Source organism: Uloborus diversus, chromosome 1 (assembly GCF_026930045.1).
Source record: "Uloborus diversus isolate 005 chromosome 1, Udiv.v.3.1, whole genome shotgun sequence".
Taxonomy (NCBI): Eukaryota; Metazoa; Arthropoda; class Arachnida; order Araneae; family Uloboridae; genus Uloborus; species Uloborus diversus.
In genome coordinates, this window is record NC_072731.1 from 225,787,116 (window position 1) to 225,806,794 (window position 19,679).

Here is a 19,679-nt window from a genome sequence, read left to right on the forward strand (position 1 = left end):
TTAGCTTGAATTTTGACGTCTTAGATTCAAATTATGTTTTTAGCAATCACGAATTGCTTTAGGACCCAAGTCGTTGATTTTCTTGTTTCCACAAATGGCTCCTATCGCAATCACAATGGGGTTGTTTCCTTCAGTCAAAAGTACTACTTTTAGTCACTAAAATTGATAGTATAAGCAAAAAAAAAATAACATAGACCCAGAAAATATTTTTATTTTCCCAACAGTTGTTTTTTATTTTAATTTTTTAAATGTCCGATTTTTCAAACAAGGCGTGGTCTTGATGACGTTACAAATGATGCATTTGGCGCATCTTTCTACCACGGTTCCACGTTATGATAATCAACAAGCGAATTAAAATTGCGCTGATTGCGCTCTACACTTGCTATCAACTATATCGTTGCCAGTACACGTGAGTAAAGATGTGAATTAAATATTTTGGTCTGCGAATGGCAACACTGAATGGCATTTCACCATTTGTGATGTCATCGGGCAGAAACATAAACAATGAAAGCACACCGATTTAAGTATTTTTTTAAAAATATAAAACTTCAACAAATTATTTAAAAAATGGTCATATCCCATGTTTTTAAACATGCTCTTTCAGAAAAAATTACTTTTAAAATTTCGGAAACGATCCCATTGCGAAAAACATAATTTGAATTCAAGACGTCAAAATTCAAATGACTGCCGGGGCTGGAAGTTTTTGTTCAAAGAGGATTGCGTAAAGTCGAGAAGGTCGGGCATAAAGTCGATTCCAGAGGACATGGATGCTACCGCCCAGAAGGAGTTACATGCTCGCGGAGGACCACGAACCAGAGGAGTTTGCATTTTAAGCATAGAAAAATTAAATCAAAGGAACATCAACTGCGGTCAAGTGAAAACAATAAGCAATCGTGATTGCTCTGCATAAAAACATTTTTGTTCAACCAAGAAAATGGCCCACTCCGTCCACAGTCAACATCACTGAGACAGCATGATGAAAAAACTTCTATTTTGTTTTTGTGATTGGTCGAACTTGTCACATGACAATTTTTAATTTTGCAGTCTATCAGATCTGAAAATTCCTTATTTTTATGTCAAAGTTCTTCGAAAATTTAGCCCTATTTTGTGACGAAAAATATTTTATAATGTAAAGCCTGTGGCTGTGCATGCCTCGCAATGAGAACGCACCGACCGTCGCCGTCGTGACTAGACGATGAGTCATTTTGAAAAGCTTTCATCAATCACTGCATTTGTCCATGCGACGAGACGGGTGTATTACAACAATAAGCTGCAACATTAAACAACCACTTTTTTAAACCTCTCTTTAAAAGTAAAATATTATGTAAAATCTTTTTAGCGTAGTAAATTTGTGACCTGTTTCACATCTGTTAGTTTCTTTGTGCAGGGCCGGCTCTAGTAGTTCTGCCGTCCTAAGCGATATTGATAAATGCCGCCCCCAACCCCTACGGAATTAAAATATATATATTTATATATAGAAAAATATATTAATGAAATAAAGATAATAGTAAAGTGTTCAAAATTAAAGCGGGTTCCTAGTGAAATTCCAAACTAGGTTTTGCATTGGTTCCAAGCACTGGTACACACTTTAAATTATCATTTTAAACATTAAAGTAATGTATCCTATACCACTGAAACATTTATTAATACTTTTAAAAAAAATTTCAACGCAATTTGCTGCCTCTACATTTAAATTGAATTTCTAGTTAAATTTCGAACATGTTTTGCGTATCCAAGCACTGGTACACACTCGACATTATTTTTTTTTAAGCATTGAGGCAACGAATCTTATGACGCTGAAACATATATTCATACTTTGAAAAAATGTTTCAATTCCGAAATTTGCCGCACCAAAATCTGCCACCCTAGGCGGCCGCCTAGGTTGCCTACCCCTCGAGCCAGGCCTGGTTTTGTGAGCAGGCAGCAAGTCAGTATTGTGTTTGCGGCCATATTTATAGAGCAGCTCAGAATTGTTGACGCTTGGCCTTGGTCAAGTTTACCCGAAAATCGGTTGAAAACAAGATAAGCATGGATTTCTATAGTCAATCGTTGGCAAAGCAAGTTTTTTTTTTCTTTTTTTGTGAAGCTTCCTTGTATGTTTGCAATTGTAAATAAATTTAAAAGGGAAATTCGCGTCAAACCTCCCGATGAGGAGCACACCGAACAGAGGAAGTTTAGACTTGCTTATCGCATTTACTTCGCTTCCTATTTTCAACGAATCCGACGTTTCTATCTGCATCCAGCCCCAACAATGATGGGTGCAGTCGTCAGAAGGCGGGCGCACCCCCTTCCACATTCAATATTATGTTAGTTTATGGTTGAATGTTTCACAAACACAATTGTCGTATGTGTCTTAGCATCGGTATGAACACCATCCGTGTCGTAGCACAGCTGAATGCCGTGCCATAATCTCACAGATGTTTTGCTGAGTTACTCCTAGCGCCTAAACCGTTCGGCCGACTTTCATGAAATTTGGCACAGAATTAGTTTGTAGCATGGGGTTGAGCACCTCGAAGCGATTTTTCGAAAATTCGATTTTGTTCTTTTTCTATCCAATTTTAAGAACATTTTACCGAGCAAATTGTCATAACGTGGATGAGTGAATTACCAAATTATCATAACGTGAAACCGTAACATGGGCGAGCAAATGAATTTCGAAAATTGGCGAGAAATACATCACCTATTATTTGTAAATATACAGGCGAACCAATTGACCTTTTAATTTTCTACTACTGGCAAAGCCGTGCAGATAACCGCTAGTAAATAAATAAACTGGTAGTACATAGGCGGTTGGTGCTCTAAAATAATGGAGCTAGGAGGAGTATATTTCATAAGGGTGCGAGAGGAGCGCTCCCTAAACTTTACTTTTGTAGAAAATTGGGATTAAGAATTGGATTTTAACATCATTATTGTTTAGACACCTCCTCAAATAAATTCGGGACACGGCCTCAAAAATCGGGATATATGGGGGGGGGGGGGAGAGAGACATAATCGGGGTCTTGCGAATTAGAAGTCCATTTTAATTTTTGTGAAATAACACAAGAAACATATAAAAAAAAATTCTTAAAGTCAATTCTCCTTTCTTGACACATGTGAATCGATTACCATCTCGTACTACCATTTTTTGTTTTTCAATTTTAAACAAAAAGTGGAAAGGAAATGCTCCTTTAGTTTTGAAAGAAAGGGGCAGTCGCCCCTCTTTCCCTAGCACACAACGCAGGAATTACGAGCATACGAGAAGCTGCGAAACACGCCTTCACCTTCCTGAATTTCGGAGTCTCTTTACAAAACATCTGCTAGAAATCGGCGCAGCCTTTTAATGCGTTACGACATAGATGGTATTCAAACCGATGTTTATGACTCTTAACACTTCAACGTCCCTGTGCATGGTAAATATTTAACTATAACTATCGAAATGTCGAAAATAAAAAGGAATGCCCACTTCCGGATCCTTTTTCTTGCTTGTGGAGACATTTTCTATCATCCAGTAAAGTTTATCCTCTAGTTCAGACTCACTCTGAATAAATTATGTGACTCGTACATAAAATGACATTTTGATGAATACTTTGAATTTAGAATAACGAGAGAAATAATAAAACAACCAAATAAAGGAGAGCACGAAAAAAATAATAAAAAAATCATTAAAATAATGGGGCAAATGTTAACGATGAAATGAAGTTTTGTGAAAATATTTCAAAACATAATATGAATAAATAATTGTTTAATTGAAAGATAAAAAAATTGCTCATAAATGTAACAAAAAAGCACTGTACAAAAAGAAAAAAACGCAATGCAAACATGCAATGGAATGTTAACAACATCTCTTCTTCCGTTTTTCCTTTTCCACTTCCTGCAGTTTCAGAACTTGCTCTATTGCTTCGTCTTCTTTGGACTTAAGAATGCTGCAATAAGAAATTAAGACAATAAAATTTCAAATACATTGTTACCTTTATCTTTATACTAATAACTTGCGACACTCGCACGGCTTTGCCCGTAATAGAAAAATTAAAAGATCTTTTTGTTCGCCTGTATATTTACAAATAATGTATGGTGAATTTTCTCGCCAATTTGCTTGTACTCATGTTACGGTTCCACGTTATGATAATTTCGTATCTCGCCAATTGGCTTGTGCCCATGTTACGGTTCCACGTTGTGATAATTTCGTAATTTACTCGTCCACCTTATGATAATTTTGTTCATAAAATTGGAATAGAAAAAGAACCACATTGAATTTTCGAAAAATCGCTTTGAGGTGCACACCCCCATGCTAAAAACTAACTTTGTGCACCTCGAAGCGATTTTTCGAAAAAACCATTTTGTTCCTTTTTTATTCCAATTTTAATAAAATTTTACCGAGCAAATTATCACAATGTGGAAGAGTAAATTACGAAATTATCATAACGGGGAACCGTAACATTGGCGAGCAAATGAACATAACAAATTGGCGAGAAATTCGTCATCCATTATTTGTAAATATACAGGCGAACCAAATGATCTTTTAATTTTCAACTGCAGGCAACGCCGTGCGGGTACCACTAATCATATATAAAAGAAATTTATACATTTTCCCCCTCACTCCTCTAAGTAGTTTCTCAATTACAATACATAATTTGATATTAGCTCATGTTATAAAATTATTTTTATTTACAGAAAATATTATTTCTGAAAACTATTTTCTCGCCCGTCAGCCCATTAATCAATTTAAAAAATAATTACGATTATTAAATAGTTATATTTCTAAGCAAAAATCGCACCCTTATGAAATATTACTCACTTTGAAATGCTCGCTTAGTGTAAATTTGAATTGACAATCGCTGTTTTAAAGATAGTTAAAGTACTGCAAACATACAGCTTATTTAGATTACTCGAAATATTGTTATTACTGAAAGTTACTTTTGTCGACATTCACTTGAACGAAATTTCACTCTATTGTCGCGTTTTAATAGTACAAGTAAAAAGAACCGAAACTAAAATTTCAGTGTCGCAAGAATTACTTTTTTCAAGTCATAGAAAGCTGTATAGTTTTCTTACTTTACCTGTGATAAACAGTGTAAGTAAAACATATGTACAGGCTTGAAATAGCTTGGCCAAAAAAAAAACTTATTGAAAGCAGTAGTGATTTTCTTTTACATGCAATGAGACTTGTAACAAAAACATATGTACAGGCTTCAGGACGTGCTCTTGAGGGTACAAAGAATTTATATCATCGCTAACGACTGCCGGATGGAATCCTAACATTTGCGATTAGTCTAAGTGAAAAACAACTCTAGCTTTATTTTTAACTTTGTACCCGCAGACTCCGCGGGGCGGGGAGGCCTATAGCACTGAGAGGACCCACGGTCTAATCCATTGTGAGCAATCCAGTGCGCAGTTATTTGTAGATCCGGGCCTGCTCGGACACGTTTTGTGACATGATTGTTTTTGAAAGATTTTTTTTTTTTCATGATCGGGATTAGCAATCGCTTTTAAAACATACATTAAACGTACATTTGCATAACGACCGGATAGAATGTTCCGAACCAGGGGTAAAACATGAGTTTTTTTTTTTTTCTGGGGAAAGGTTGGTTCATAAAACTCATGCTATCATACTAGGATTGGTAACTAAATGCAAGACCAGGGGGGGGGGAGTCTTAAAACTACTCCATGGCTGTGCCCTTATTTGCCACTCCCTATCTCGAATCCTGGCTATGCCCATGATCTGATGGCCAGCCATCACTAATAAAGTAATGGTGAATATTTATCCTCTACAGTCTGGAACAGAAATTTTAACAAAAGAAGACAAAAGTATTTATTGAAAAAAAAAAAAAAAAAAACAATGTGCTCGGTCTGTTTTTACCTGGCCAAACCTTCGATAGCTTCTTTGATGCTGTCTCCTGTCTTCGCACTAGTCTCATAAAAAAGAGTTCCGAATTCCTGAAAAAGACGATTCTTTAAAGAGCTTTTCACATTAAGAAGACTTTACTTTTTTTTACCATAGGGTAAAAAACATACAGCCGGACCTGTAGCGACTTGCAGGATATTGTAAAAAAAAAAAAAAAAAACGCCATTTCAAGATACAGAAATCTAAAAAAAAAATGTAGAATTTCTGGTGGTGTCAAGGGATATTTTACTACTGTTCTGACAGTAATTTAGAAAATGATATCTTAAAAAGAATCACGGCCCAATGACACACTCACAATATTTGTTCCTTTCTGCACAAAGCATATACGTATTACATGTCCACGATATGTCTGCTTGTCGCAGCTCGAAAAAGGGATCTGACGTATTTCCCACTAGGGGCAGGAATACACAGAAAGGAAGGTGAGCGTTGCCAGCTATTTTCTACATTAATTATGTAAATATTTGCATGTTTAGTTGTATTAATTCCTTAAACCTGCAACGCAGCTCAACTGTTGATATAGTGAACCAACGAAATCTAAACTAAATTTGACTTAAAAGAAGATACAAATTTTTCAAAAACTTTTTTCTACAACTTAAGAATACATAATGTGAATATTTGTATTTTTTGTTGCATCGGCTCCTTATATTTACAACGTAGCTATAAAGGGCATTAATATATAAATTCAATAATAGTTTGAACTAATAAATGATAAATTTTATCTTACTAAGAAGATCCAAAATAAATTTTTACCTTTTGTTCGTTATCATTTTTTTTTTTTTTTTGTTACTTTAAATCTTTGATGTATGAATTGATAGTCATATATTCGGCTAATACATTTGAATTAGTGGTATGAGTTCAGGGAAGTTCCCAAAGCCTTTTCAAAAGTTTGAGATAGCGAAAACTTCGTGATAAAAGAATATTCGAATTACTAGGCACCGATTTAACGCGAGTTGGCTGTACTTCACTCTCCATTTCAAATTACTCAATAATATGGTCAACAGGGTTTATCTTTGATCATTCTTAATTTTAATGCTCTTGATTATTTACACGAAAGAAAAAGATCTTCGTTTTGGAAAAAAGATAAAACTTTTTTGAAACTTAATGTGCATGGAAGGCTGAAAAAGATAATGTGTGGGGAAAAGAATACATTTTATATGCAAACGTTAAAACGATTCTAGTGTTCATATGCTTTTTTTTAACGCAGTCCCAAAAACCAGACTTAACGTGAACCGAAAAAAAACCGAGTTTTAAAATGCCAGGCTATCAGGAAAGCGCGCAGAAGGTTTTTCGAGTCGGTTTTTTTTTTTTTTTTTTTTTTTCCCGTCTTGCGATAATGTAGTTGAGTTTTCTTTATCCAGTCGGGTTATGGAAGGCCGAGTTCTCGAGACTCTACTCAAATATTTCTATACATCAAAAATTTATTTAAATACTCAACATGGGACACGGGGAAGACGACTTACGTCAGCAATTCGAACACCATCTTTCGTTCGGATTACCCTGTCATCATCAGATTCACACAAATCCACTTTGTTTCCGATGAGGAGGATGATAGAACTTTCCTGAGTACCTTCCTAAAAAGAAAAGGGGAAAAATAGACTATTTGCAAATAATCTAGTTGAGAAAGAGGTAACACAAGGAAAATCACACAATAATTAACCGAAGCATTGCAACCACTTCTACGCTAGAGAATGCACGTGTCGAACTGACTTAGCTAGAAATAGGATTTCGTACGCTAGTAGAGAAATAAGAACCATAGAAGCAATAACAAAATATTCACATACACTTTCTTTCCAAAAGTTATGGCATTGTAATTGATAAATATTGATAAATATGTGTGTGTGTGTGTGTGTGTGTGTGTGTGTGTGTGTGTGTGTGTGTGTGTGTGTGTGTGTGAATGGCCTCCTTAAAATTCAAACGGAATACTGGCTACTTCATCTGGGCTATAAAAGTTTGAACTCAAAAGAAGTATGTGGTTGGCCGTAGGTTGAGCTTTGAGCACAACTGTGCCAGATAAATATAGTGCGTTTAGACGTCTAGTCGATTGCAACAAAAAAAAAGAACAAAAAATATTCAACTTCTTACGGAGAACTGTTTGTTGAATTTTGAGACATGTACTCATACGTACTTACAGACATACAAACGTCACGACAAAACTCATTGAAATGAATTCAAGGATGGTCAAAAAAGACTTTTTTATTGATTCCGATGGGCAGAAGCGTAAATGATTATATTTTTAAAATAAGGCTGAGGATAACTATCCGACTTGACACGCTGATGACGATTATTATAGCGCTGTTCTAACAAAAGAATTTCTTCTCTTTCAACTAAAACATAATTGATCTCGTCGAAGGTCAAACATATTTTAGCAGAACCGAATATTTCTGTGCGTACATACAAAAACGTACGAACATGATGAAAAATCTGGTTTAAATTAATAAAATCCTAAGCTTACCTTTGCATTGTGTATCCAATTCCGAATATTCCTAAAAGTCGTTTCTGACGTTACGTCGTAGACAATGATAATGCCATCTGCTTTCCGGAAATATTGATGAGTCATACTTCGGAATCTATATTTAAAAAAAAATAATAATATGTGTAAAAAAATAGGTTTTGAGTTGCTAAGTATTATTTTTTCTGGGTGTTTATTCAATCAATAAAGCGCTATATTTTTTCATAAAAGATTTCGAGACTCAAATTTCTTTCCTTTCTCGAACGGAGGAATAAAAAGAAAAGTAAGTCCCACTGAGCGAGCTACAAGAATGCTAGAGTGAAATAAATGTCTGTTAGCGTAATAATATTAACTTAGCTGACTAATGTGAATCATTCACGCTTAAACATTTAGAGTACACTTAACCCAAGTACACAGTGACCAATTGGAGTAAATATCACATCAGTGTAAATGTGGTAAGGAGTATAGAATGGATGTTTGTTCAAATCCGAGGAAGTTTAATTTTTGAAACGAAACAAACGCATTCAAAAAGAGTGCAATAAGTGTTTTTATATTTGGTCGACGTATTTACACTAACATACAGCGTATCACAGCACTTCTTTAAATAAATGAATGAGCATTATTATGCTTGATAAACGTTTTTGGGCGATTCTCGAAAAAATGTCCCGTGCGTAATGCTAAGTTTTTTATTTTATTCAAGTAACTATTAATTAAATATGGGAGTAACTGTTATGCTTTGATAGTGTATTAAAGCATGTATTGTTCCCGTACATCATTATTTTTTTGAAAGCTTTGGATAGCTGGAAAAAATAAAAAATTCACCGTTACGCCCGAGACATTTTTTCGAGAATCGCTGATTTACATATTTACAACATTTCTTCAAATACAAATTGATAAGCTTTCGCTCAGCGAAATTACTTTTACTGTAATTACCATTCCCTAGATGGTAGCGTAGCTCTGCCTTTTAACAAACGCAAGCGGAAGTTGTCAATTTATTCGAAAGAATTAATCAAAGATTGTGTAGCAACCAAACTAATAGCAGCCTAAACGTTAACTATCTTTTATTTTTTATCGATAGCAGAGAAATATTTTTAACGAAGCTTTACTTATGAAGTACTAGCTGCCGGTCCCGAACATGTTCGGGTTAAAAAGCGAACTTTCCTCAAAAAAATGATTATGCAGGTACTTTCAATTTAAAATTTAACAGTAGGTAAGCAACATTTTTTGTTTCGTTTTTACAAGGTTTGAAACCAATTGATTTACTTCATTTCCTGATCAAGAGAGACCAACACATACTTCCCACTGAGCAATATAATATTCCTATATGTAACGTTCATAAGAACTTTTCATTGGGAGTTGAAATCACTTAAATTGGAAAAGGAAGTTTGCAAGGACCATAAGGATGCAAGGAATATGAACCAACTGATCTGCTGCAGGTGATGTAAGAACAACACTTTTAGTCTAAATCATATTATTCCGCAATGGTTTTAATTGTGGTTGAACTCCATTGCAAAGGTTATGCAAATTAAAGTTGCGTAATAAAATTGTTGGGATATTGCTTTTAGTGTTAAAAGCATGAAGGGAAGTCCTGAGTAGTTAAGGTAGTAAAGGAATTATTTTGCACAGCGTTGGTGGCAAAAGCTATAGCTTTCTCGCGTATCCAATGTAATTTTTTTGACATTCTTGGTTTCAGGATAAGCATTGAGGATGAAATCATTCGGAGAGAATTTTTCAACTCATATATTTTGATACGAAACCATTTTCCAGGTATTTTTACTTACTTGTCATAAAAGACTCTAGTAATTCTTACCGCCATCTCCTAAACGGGCTCTTATAGTTGTTCTTGAGATACAGAGATTGTAAAAGGGACCACTTTAATCAGACTTGAAGTAAATCTGCAGGCGTTCCTCTAGGGTACCACAGGAAGAGTTTGGTGACAGTCAGGGTCAAAGTCGAAGGTGACACCTCACATAATTTTGTCTGAACCTTTTTAACATATTAGGGTCCTATCTACGCCTTCTATAGCCGAACAGTGGCTCATCGAACATTCGTTCTACATTATGAGACACCCTTTTGAAGAAATTCTTTCAATTGCCTGTTTTTTCTTGTGGCACATACAGATATTATAGAAGGAGATTTTCAAAGTAATTAAGTGTGGAAAAGTCAGTTTTTCCACCAAAGTCCTGGCAGTTTCGTAAAAAAACCATCGCAAAAGCTTATTGATTGAGTTTTGGCTAGCGTTGAATTTTTTAAGTTTTTCCATTTCCACCGGGATGCCGAAAAACACTTATTTGAGTTTCTGATTTTCATGAATCAAACTTTTTTTTTAAAATTATTTTCTTTGATTCCCTGCCGTGGGCGCAAACAATAATCTCCTATTGAGTTTCCATTCCATTGACAAATTTTGCTTTTTTTTTTAAATTAGGCTTTGGCTTATAATGTTTGACATTAAATGTTAATTATAATATACCTGCTGACGCTCTCCTTGCAATATGTTGTCTTAGAAATAATTTTCAAATGTTTGTCATAAAGCAATAAGACCTAAAAGTTGACATAAAAGTTGAAATAGTTATAAACACTTCTTTGTGTTTAGAAGCGGAGTCAGAAAGTTACATGGCTTAAATGCGGACATCATGAAGAATATTTCTCCAAATAATTTTTAGATATTTTTTCCTCTGCTTGATCAATTTCTTTCCTATCGAATGTTCTTTCTTCGTTATTGTTTGAATTCATAACTTTGAATGTTCGGTAATTATGTGCAATTACTCTTTGAGTTGAGAATTTTCTAAACTAAATATTCTTTAGTGAATTCGTTAGCAGATGTTTCTCATTTCGATTTTAGAATGAATAAAAACCTTAAAGAATATCCCGAAATGCGTGCCAAATTAAATCTTTTAGACACACGGACTATTATCATCTATCTGCACTACTTGAATTCAAGAATGAATTTATCCGAAGCGAATCTCAGTTATTATTCGTGTAAATAAATTTAGAAGTAAAAACATTCTTTGACATTCGGCCTCAAACGAATGTAAAGGCTATAGCCGATCTTATTCTGACACTGCGATTTTTTTTTTCGTTCACGTGTTTCCATCCCTCTGCATTTAGCTCAAAGAGAATCGTTAACTAATCTTTCGTTGCCAATGCGGGACTATCGGTGGTGGTTTTTACTTGTATAAGAATAAAGCAGTACAAAACATATACTGGTAGCGAAAACAAGCTTTTGGTTTAAAAAAATTAGTATGAATACATTTATGCATAATTTATAGCCTATGTCACTTAGTAAGAACACATCTTTCATATAGTGAAAGAATTTTTCAAATAGGTGCAATGGTTCCGGAGATTACTTCGAATATATAAACATACAAAAATCCGCCCTTTGTCTTTATAATATTAGTATAGATTAAGAGAATAAAGGCGGAAGCAAAAAAAAAAAAAAAAAAAACACACACACACAGAAAAATAATTTGTTTTTTTAATAGTATAAATTTAGTGCACTAGTTTTTTTAGCAGAAAAGCTATCATACTTTTTGCTAATATTTTCGATTTTCAACTATGTTTAAAAGTAGAAACATGAGAAGTAACTCGCAAGAGAAAAATGGTCACTACTACTACAGTGAGCGTTCTTTAGTACGACCAATCCGTCACAGCGGCAATGTAGTTTCCGACTTGCCTCAAACCGTTACAACTCTTAAAAATGTGACGCAGTGTCCATCCAGGAATTTTTAAAGCGTTTAGCAGATAAACTTGCAGCTTCTGAGCAATTTTCTGATAGGAATGTAAATAAAATCCTTCGCAATGATCTTTACGAGGTAAATAATTTTTCATAATAAAAGGAAAATCATATCAGCCAAGTTGGAACCAAATGCGAAATTCTTATTGAGTAGGGTCTGGTGGGGGAAAGTGGTCATATACCAAATAAAAGGTTATATATTTGAAATAAATGAAAGAATGCGGGTTTTTCTCTTTGTTGTAGATTTTAACAATTAGGAGTGAAGTTTTGAACTATACATTTTGATTTTGGCAATACTTTATTTTGTGAACAAAGTCTTTTTACATGAAATACACCCCTTTTTTGTCTTTTTGTTGTTTTTTGTAAGTCTTTTTGTTTGCTTAAGAACAATTTTAAAATCTGAACGCCTCGTTTAACGTCTTTGCAAAATTTTGTTCATTAAAATTTTTATCACATTGCTTGTGCAGCAGCTTCCAGGATGTCTCAAGAACACGTCCGCATAAACGTCTAAGCTAGATTCATTTTCTTTATCTTTACTAATAATAAAGCTGAAAGGATGTCTGGATGTCTGTGACGCACATAGTGCCTCGAACGTTCGGCTGATTTTCATGAAATCTTTATCTTCTTTACTAATAATAAAGCTTAAAGTTTGTCTGGATGTCTGTGACACGAATAGCGCCTTAACCGTTCGGCCAATTATCATGAAATTTGGCACACAATCAGTTTGTAGCATAGGGGTGTTCACTGCGAAGCGTTTTCTCGAAAATTTGTCCTTTTTCTAATCCAATTTTACTTTCATTTTTTGCATAAATTCGACAATATAGAGGAGAAATATTTCATGCACATCTTTAAATTTTAGATCATTTGAATGCTTGGAATATTCTGCATAAGATGAAGTTTATTCTAAGTTTCTACGACCATTGCGAGAGCTGTAGGAATTGTTTTAAGTAAACCGGAGTTCAAGGCTTACCTTAAGCACGCCAAATGATTCCAAATGATTAAGCTCGAGAATAAAATGAAAATTAAAGATAAAAGGAATTTATTCTCGTGTTACCATGGTTACATATTCTAGTCCCTTTGTTTCAATCCCCCCCCTAAGCATACCATATTAAAACCGTAACATATTAAAAACGTACTTTATGTTTTGCAATCCAAACGTTCTTGCTTCATTGAAAAGGAATTAAATTGAAATATTTTAACTGTTAAAAAAAGTCGTCTACCTTTATTTTCTTAGTTTTAACGGAATTATGTTCAAATTATTAAAATACCGCTATTCGTAACTCAAATAAACTGTATGGGCGCTGCAGCCAGTATCTAATGGCGGATGAAAAAGGTAAAACAAACAGATGCTGTAAGTTATAACTTGCTTTTAAGCTTAATGAATGACAGTCATTTTTCATCGTGTTTGTGGGAAACTTTCTTTTCTATTCCTCTGAAATTACATTACACCACAAACTGTCTGAAGTTTGTAATTTTCCCTAAAGAAAACACGTGGAACGGAATGTTTTACCGTTTTCTTTAGCATTGTTAATCACCGCAAGGTAGCGCATTCGAGCTCTGGAGTTGCGAATTGCAACGTTCTTTTTCCTACAGTGCTAAAACATAAATTGAAAATTCTTTAATTGTTCCAAAATTGATTCATTACTACTGATTCTGATTTAAAATCGTAACATTTCTTTTCACATAACAAAAGTATTTTTAATTTAAGCTAATTCCAGGAAGAAATGTTTACTTTTACTTTCTTTTAGAGTTTATTACGGTTTGATATATGATTTATTAGTAATTGAACACTATTGTTCATGGTACATATACTGCTATCCATTCACAGTACTTCCACAACGGTCTCCTCACCACAACTTACACAGCGCCCTCTCCAAATACGGGAGGTAGATATGCCGCACCCTGTAGTTTCGTTTTTCTTTTAGAAAATGAATCATAACTTCCAGTGTTTTTGATTATGATTATATATTAAAAAATATCTTGTACATTTAAATCATAACGCCTTCACATAAGAGATACCACTTTTGTTCAATTGGCAGTTGTTCTTTTAACGATCGTCGAAGGCATTAATAAAGGGACGATGAGTAAAACATGCTTTTCGTTCATTATTCGAGAATCGGCGTATCAAGGCCAAAAAACAAAAAACTTTCCCACTATTCACGCTTTTCCCCTTTTGGTTGTCATGGTTACGACAGTGTGAACTTTTTCGTCGTTTTGAAAAGTTTGGAGAGTGGGAAAGTTATTTCTGCCGTGGGCAGGTAAACGGCAGTATCTGCAGAAATGAGTTTTCGAGATTTTTGAAGAAATGTGTATGGGATTCAATACAAACAATTGGGAAATGTTGGAATTAGACATTTTTCTCGTGTCTTTTTTTCAGCGGAAACCAAATAAGCAAGCTTGTACACTCAAGAAGCTAACGTACAACAGATTACAAAAAAAAAAAAAAAAAAAAAGAAAAATTTGCAGTTTCAGTTCTTTACCTGCTGACGGCAAATTTGGCCTTGACACTCGGATTCTCCGCACATAGACTAGTATTATTTAACAAGTAAAGACATTGCTAAAGAAAAAAACAATTTAGGAATAATGGCCGTTGCAAGGGAAGAAGCTACTGGTCAACACCCATTGCAGAGAAGAGACAAAAATAAGAAAGTTAATTTAAACCTTTGAGGTCACCACGCTTTCTTTGACAAAGTCTCCTAAGATTGAAAACTCGTTAGAGAATAACAGAATGACATCTTGTGCAGCATTACTTAATCGAATTAATAATTTTACCTTTCTTGCCCTGCAGTATCCCACAGCTGAAGAGCAATTTTCTCTCCTCCTATTTCGACAGTCTTTACCTGGAAATCAACACCTGCAAACGATATTAGTTTTTGTATTAACAGGTACCCTCACACACAATAAAACATCATAATATTTTGTATTACGTTAAAAGGAGAAATCGAACTCAATGTATCATTTTGATTGATAAAATGATTTTTGAAGTGACACAATTCAACTTTTTTTTTTCAAGTTCTTATTTTATGAATGATTGATACAAGGGGACAAAAGAGGACAGCTGTATCAGACCCTGAGACCGATGGGTTATTTATGTTAGGTTAATATGCCCAGTAAGTGACCTCCTATACTTCAAATTGGCTCATTTTTCAACTTTTTGACAAAAATTAATTGAATAAACAATTTAGTTTTGGCATCGATCAAGGGCCGGTTATGACTTTTGAGGGCACGAGGACCGAACTTTATTTGGTGCTCCCCCCCCCCCCGTCTTATACTCTGCAGTGAAGCAATAAAAAATTTTGATCTTTACGTATTATAGCAACAAGGCCCAATTGGGTAATGTCGTATTTTACAATTTTACTTTAGGTATTATAAATGCGCATAATGCAAGTAGAAGTGAAATATGTGATATGAGTTAGTGAGAAGCAAAGGAATGTAAGTGGCAAAATTAAAAATTTGGAGATAACCAGTACAAATGGTGGGTGAATCTCTCCTCTGCGTTGGTATAAGGGATAGTAGTAGTAGCCCTGGTAGGTTTTGCTATACAGCATGATTTATTGAAAAATTTCAACGAAAGTCTACCTAGAACCTTATCTTTAAACGTGTTTTACTCAAAATTTGAAAATGTTTACTTGCATCCCTTTGCTTGTCACTGCCTCATATGTAAAAGTATAAGAAGTCATCAAAGTTTGCTTGGATTCAATAAGACGTAAATATTAAAACTATCAATTGTATAACTTTTAAATGAAATATAGAGTACATTTAGGGTTAAGCTTGGAGTGGCTTTGAAATTTGAAAAGAAATCTTTATTTTCCTTTTATAATGGGGCTGCAAAAGGCTATTCAATTTTGTATGAGAGATTTCAAGAAACAAAATGTTTGATCACGTTATGGGAGAATCCAATAGGAACAAACTAAGAAGACTCCTGCAACCACTCGACTCTGATGCATTTAAAAAACTGTCAACTTGAGTGCGCAGAGCGGACGTTGAAAGCTGCTCAGTTGCTCAGTTGCTCATGTACGTACATACATGTAGGGAAGAGTGTTGTGCCTTGGGACACGTTTCATATTTTAATTTTTAAAGTCAATTATTTGAATCAAATTTTAAATCTAAAAGTCATATTAAAATGCCCCAACATATTTCTATGCAATATATTTTTTAAAATTCGGACATTTTGAAAATAAAATATTGACAGCCATTTAAAGTAAGAGTTCCAAGCTGCCCCTAAGTACAACATCCTTTCGTACCATGAGACGTATCCTGTTATACTATGGGAAAGTATTCATGATTCAGGAAACAGCTATCTTCTTAAACCAATTTTGCACCAAGGAAAAAAATCATTGTAATGAATTATATCATAAATAATGAATAATGAATAGTGAATTAATTAATATTATCTAACATTAAAAGTGTTTAAAAGACTGCATAAGATTAGAGCATAGTTCCATGTTCTTAAACATATCTTAATTATTAAGAACCATGCATATGTTGTACCTTGGAACGTGTCCTAAGGTACAATATGTTTGGCTGTCCCAAGGTACAATTCCCACGTGGTTTAAGAAAAACCAAAATAGAGGTCAATCTAGATGCACTATCATTATTTTCTCATAACCAAAGTATTTAAAGCACTTCTCTTTTATAACAGAAAATTCTCTTTTAGACAGAAAATGAAGGAAAAATTTACTTTGGAGTCATGACATTTTCTTTCCCCTAACAAAGTCATCAGTTTTACTTATTTGATGCTGATTTTTACTATGGCACCATTTAGTGGTGAAGGTTACTATTGGAAATTACAAAAACATGGCTGCTAAAAATAGATTCTTAGAAATTAGCAGTGTCCCAAGGTATAACACTCTCCCCTGTACCATAATCATAGATCCAGAGCTTTGATTCAGAGCTCGCAAACCCAAAAGATATTTAAGAGTACGTGGTCGCCTAAAACTTTTCAATCATTTTAAAAGATTTGCAGCACTGCAATGCATTTGAAACTGAAGAACGTAGGCTATGCAAAGAACAAGCTAAAATATGCAAGAAATTTGAAAGTTTTATTTTCTATTTAGTTTAATAAGTCTGTTCACACAATTTACACTAAGAGTAAAGGAACTTATGTACTATGTATAATTTTCAAACGACTTTTATCATACTTAAATTTGTATTTTCGTATTTACAAAAGCCAAAAGGATACTTGTTAAAAGCTAGGTTACAACGAAAAGTTCACTCTAATAAAATTTTGAGTTAATCCAAAAAACAGGAATCTTACCTACTGTGGCGCTAAAAGTCGGTTTAAAGTCGTCCGTACAAAACCTGTGTAGAATACTTGTTTTACCTACACCGGAATCACCGACGAACACAACTTTGAACACCCGGGAAGGCGGGGTCCCCTGAAATGATATTTTCGTAAAAAAAACTTAAATAATTCTAAAATATTCTCGAAAATGAAGGGCAACATACTTTGTTTTCGATTTTTTACATACTTTTACATGGACATATGATTTTTAAAAATCCTTCTTTTTTTGGAAATTTAGATTTTTAAAAATATGTATGATTTCATACTATTACATAAGGGGTCTAATTTTATTAAGGAGATAAAACAATTGATATTTTAGAAGGATCGAACTGGAGAAATCCTACTCCCAGCAAAAAAAAAAAAGGAAAGGAAAAGAAAAGAAAAGAAAAGAAGTTTTTCTCATTAAGGCATTTATTTATTTATTTTGCTTTCATCATTTAATATACCGCCGTTCAAGTATTCTAGTTTTCTTTTTTCATGTAAAAAAAGATTATTGTTCTTACTAACAGATCATAAAACTATTATTTTAAGACATTTAATTGCGTTAAAAATTGAAATGCATTGACAAATTTATTTTTACCGCATTTTGTACTAATTTTCATGATTCTTTCAACTTGTTTCATGTCTTATATTAAACATAAAAATAATTCGACTTCGCCATTTTAATATTGCTTAAGATAATTTTAATCATATTTTGTTTTATGACAATGTTTAAAGCAAGTACAAATTTGACACATTATCGATACTATTGCTGTTTTGTTGTTTATAAGCTAACTAAATGTTTCGAAATCTCATACAAAATTTTTGCAACTGATCTTCAAAAAATCTTACCTCTTCTATTATTTTTGAGGGTATTTTCCTCAAGACCTGGGATTTTGGAGAAGATGTTCCAGTTGATATTCCAAGTTTCGTCCTACTTTTCGACCTGATAAAAAAAAATAGAAGCAATATTTAAAAATAAAACCCTGATCTGAAGCAACTACTTCAGTGAAAAGCATTTGGAAAGAAAAGGAGCTAGATTTTCCAAATTTTTCCGTATTTCCTATGAACCGTTATCTTGTACTTCATTTAAATATCCGCTCTTTTAGTGAACTTTCTAAAATTTAATATCGAATATTTGTTTCAGATACACATCATATAGCACCAGACTGATTGCAGACACGTGTTTCGGGGTTTCAACGAAGTTATGAGCTTTAGAATGAAAAGTCAACCGAGAAAAGCAACTTCGTTGGTTTGAAATGGGGTTTCCGTTAAGCCCAACATGCGTGTGCAGGGACGCCCTGGTGGGAGGTCACAGGAGGTCACTCTGTCCTTACAAAAATTTCCTTATTCGGCTAATTTTGTCTAACGATCAAGCAAAATTATCATCATTCGGCAAAATTTGCAGTTCCGTTCGGCAAATTGAGAATTTCCGCCATCCCAAAAATTTATGTTCGGGGTGCCCCTTCGTGTGCACAACCAGTTTAATAATTTTTGCTTGATGTTGAGTTGTTTATTAATATGTTACCGATTAGATAATTTCTTCACTCAATTCTGAAATTAATTCTTATTAGCTATTTTGCTATATGGTTCTCAAAGTCAGCTTCGTTGATCCTTTTTGTTTTTATGGTGCAAAAGTCTCAATACGCTACACTTCGCTTCTATTTAAGGTGAAGATGAATGTTTTTAAGTTGTAGTTTCGACACAGAGTAGTTGTACACATCTCTTTGAAACAGTATAAGCTCACTTTTTCAATTAATGTAACTAGCCTCTCTCCGTCAATCTTTATTTTTTTCTTTGTTTGCCTTTTTCTTATTTTTATTTTTTAATATTCTGCTAATGTGTTTTGCTCTCTCTTTGATCAACTAATTTTAACTGTTTCTGCTTCTTCTTTTTCTTTTTTTGTCTTTTTCTAAATGTTACAACTGTTTCGTTACATAATTTTCTCCAACGAGAAATTTATTGCTTATTGATTATGAATCGGTTTCATTTATTCACAAAATTTATTGCTTTTAGGATTTTTTTGGAAACACATTACTTAATGGTTTTTTCTTGACGGGAATTATGCAATAAATTTCATCACTAGGTTTCATTTTGTTTTGTTTGTTTCCAATAAACTCAAATTATCTTCCAGTTAATATCCAATTCATACTATTTGAACTGCCTTTTGTTCCACCATGCTGGTTTTTTCGGATAACCTTACATCCTAAAGCCCACGCATCGTTGCATTGAAAAAGGGATTCATTGAAACCCCGAAACATGTTTCTGCAATTCAATTGCTTATTTATGCTTTGTCTAAGTTATTCACTATTGTTAATTCGGTATTGATTTTTGATGGAAATTTTTGCTAAGT

At 33.8% G+C, this 19,679-nt stretch overlaps 1 protein-coding gene across 1 annotated transcript in view; it reads right to left on the reverse strand.

Moving 5' to 3' along the window:
* Positions 1 to 3,704: 3,704 nt before the first annotated feature.
* The window catches only part of LOC129225291 (EF-hand calcium-binding domain-containing protein 4B-like), a 45,574-nt gene continuing 29,599 nt past the window's right edge, over positions 3,705 to 19,679 (reverse strand). The window contains exons 14-20 of the mRNA XM_054859883.1: positions 18,179 to 18,272; positions 17,321 to 17,441; positions 14,836 to 14,917; positions 8,334 to 8,448; positions 7,342 to 7,452; positions 5,837 to 5,913; positions 3,705 to 3,902 (exon numbers count right to left, since the gene is read on the reverse strand). Of these exons, the coding sequence (XP_054715858.1) occupies positions 3,812 to 3,902; positions 5,837 to 5,913; positions 7,342 to 7,452; positions 8,334 to 8,448; positions 14,836 to 14,917; positions 17,321 to 17,441; positions 18,179 to 18,272 (691 nt within the window). The 3' untranslated portion in view covers positions 3,705 to 3,811. The remainder of the gene's footprint in view (positions 3,903 to 5,836; positions 5,914 to 7,341; positions 7,453 to 8,333; positions 8,449 to 14,835; positions 14,918 to 17,320; positions 17,442 to 18,178; positions 18,273 to 19,679) is intronic.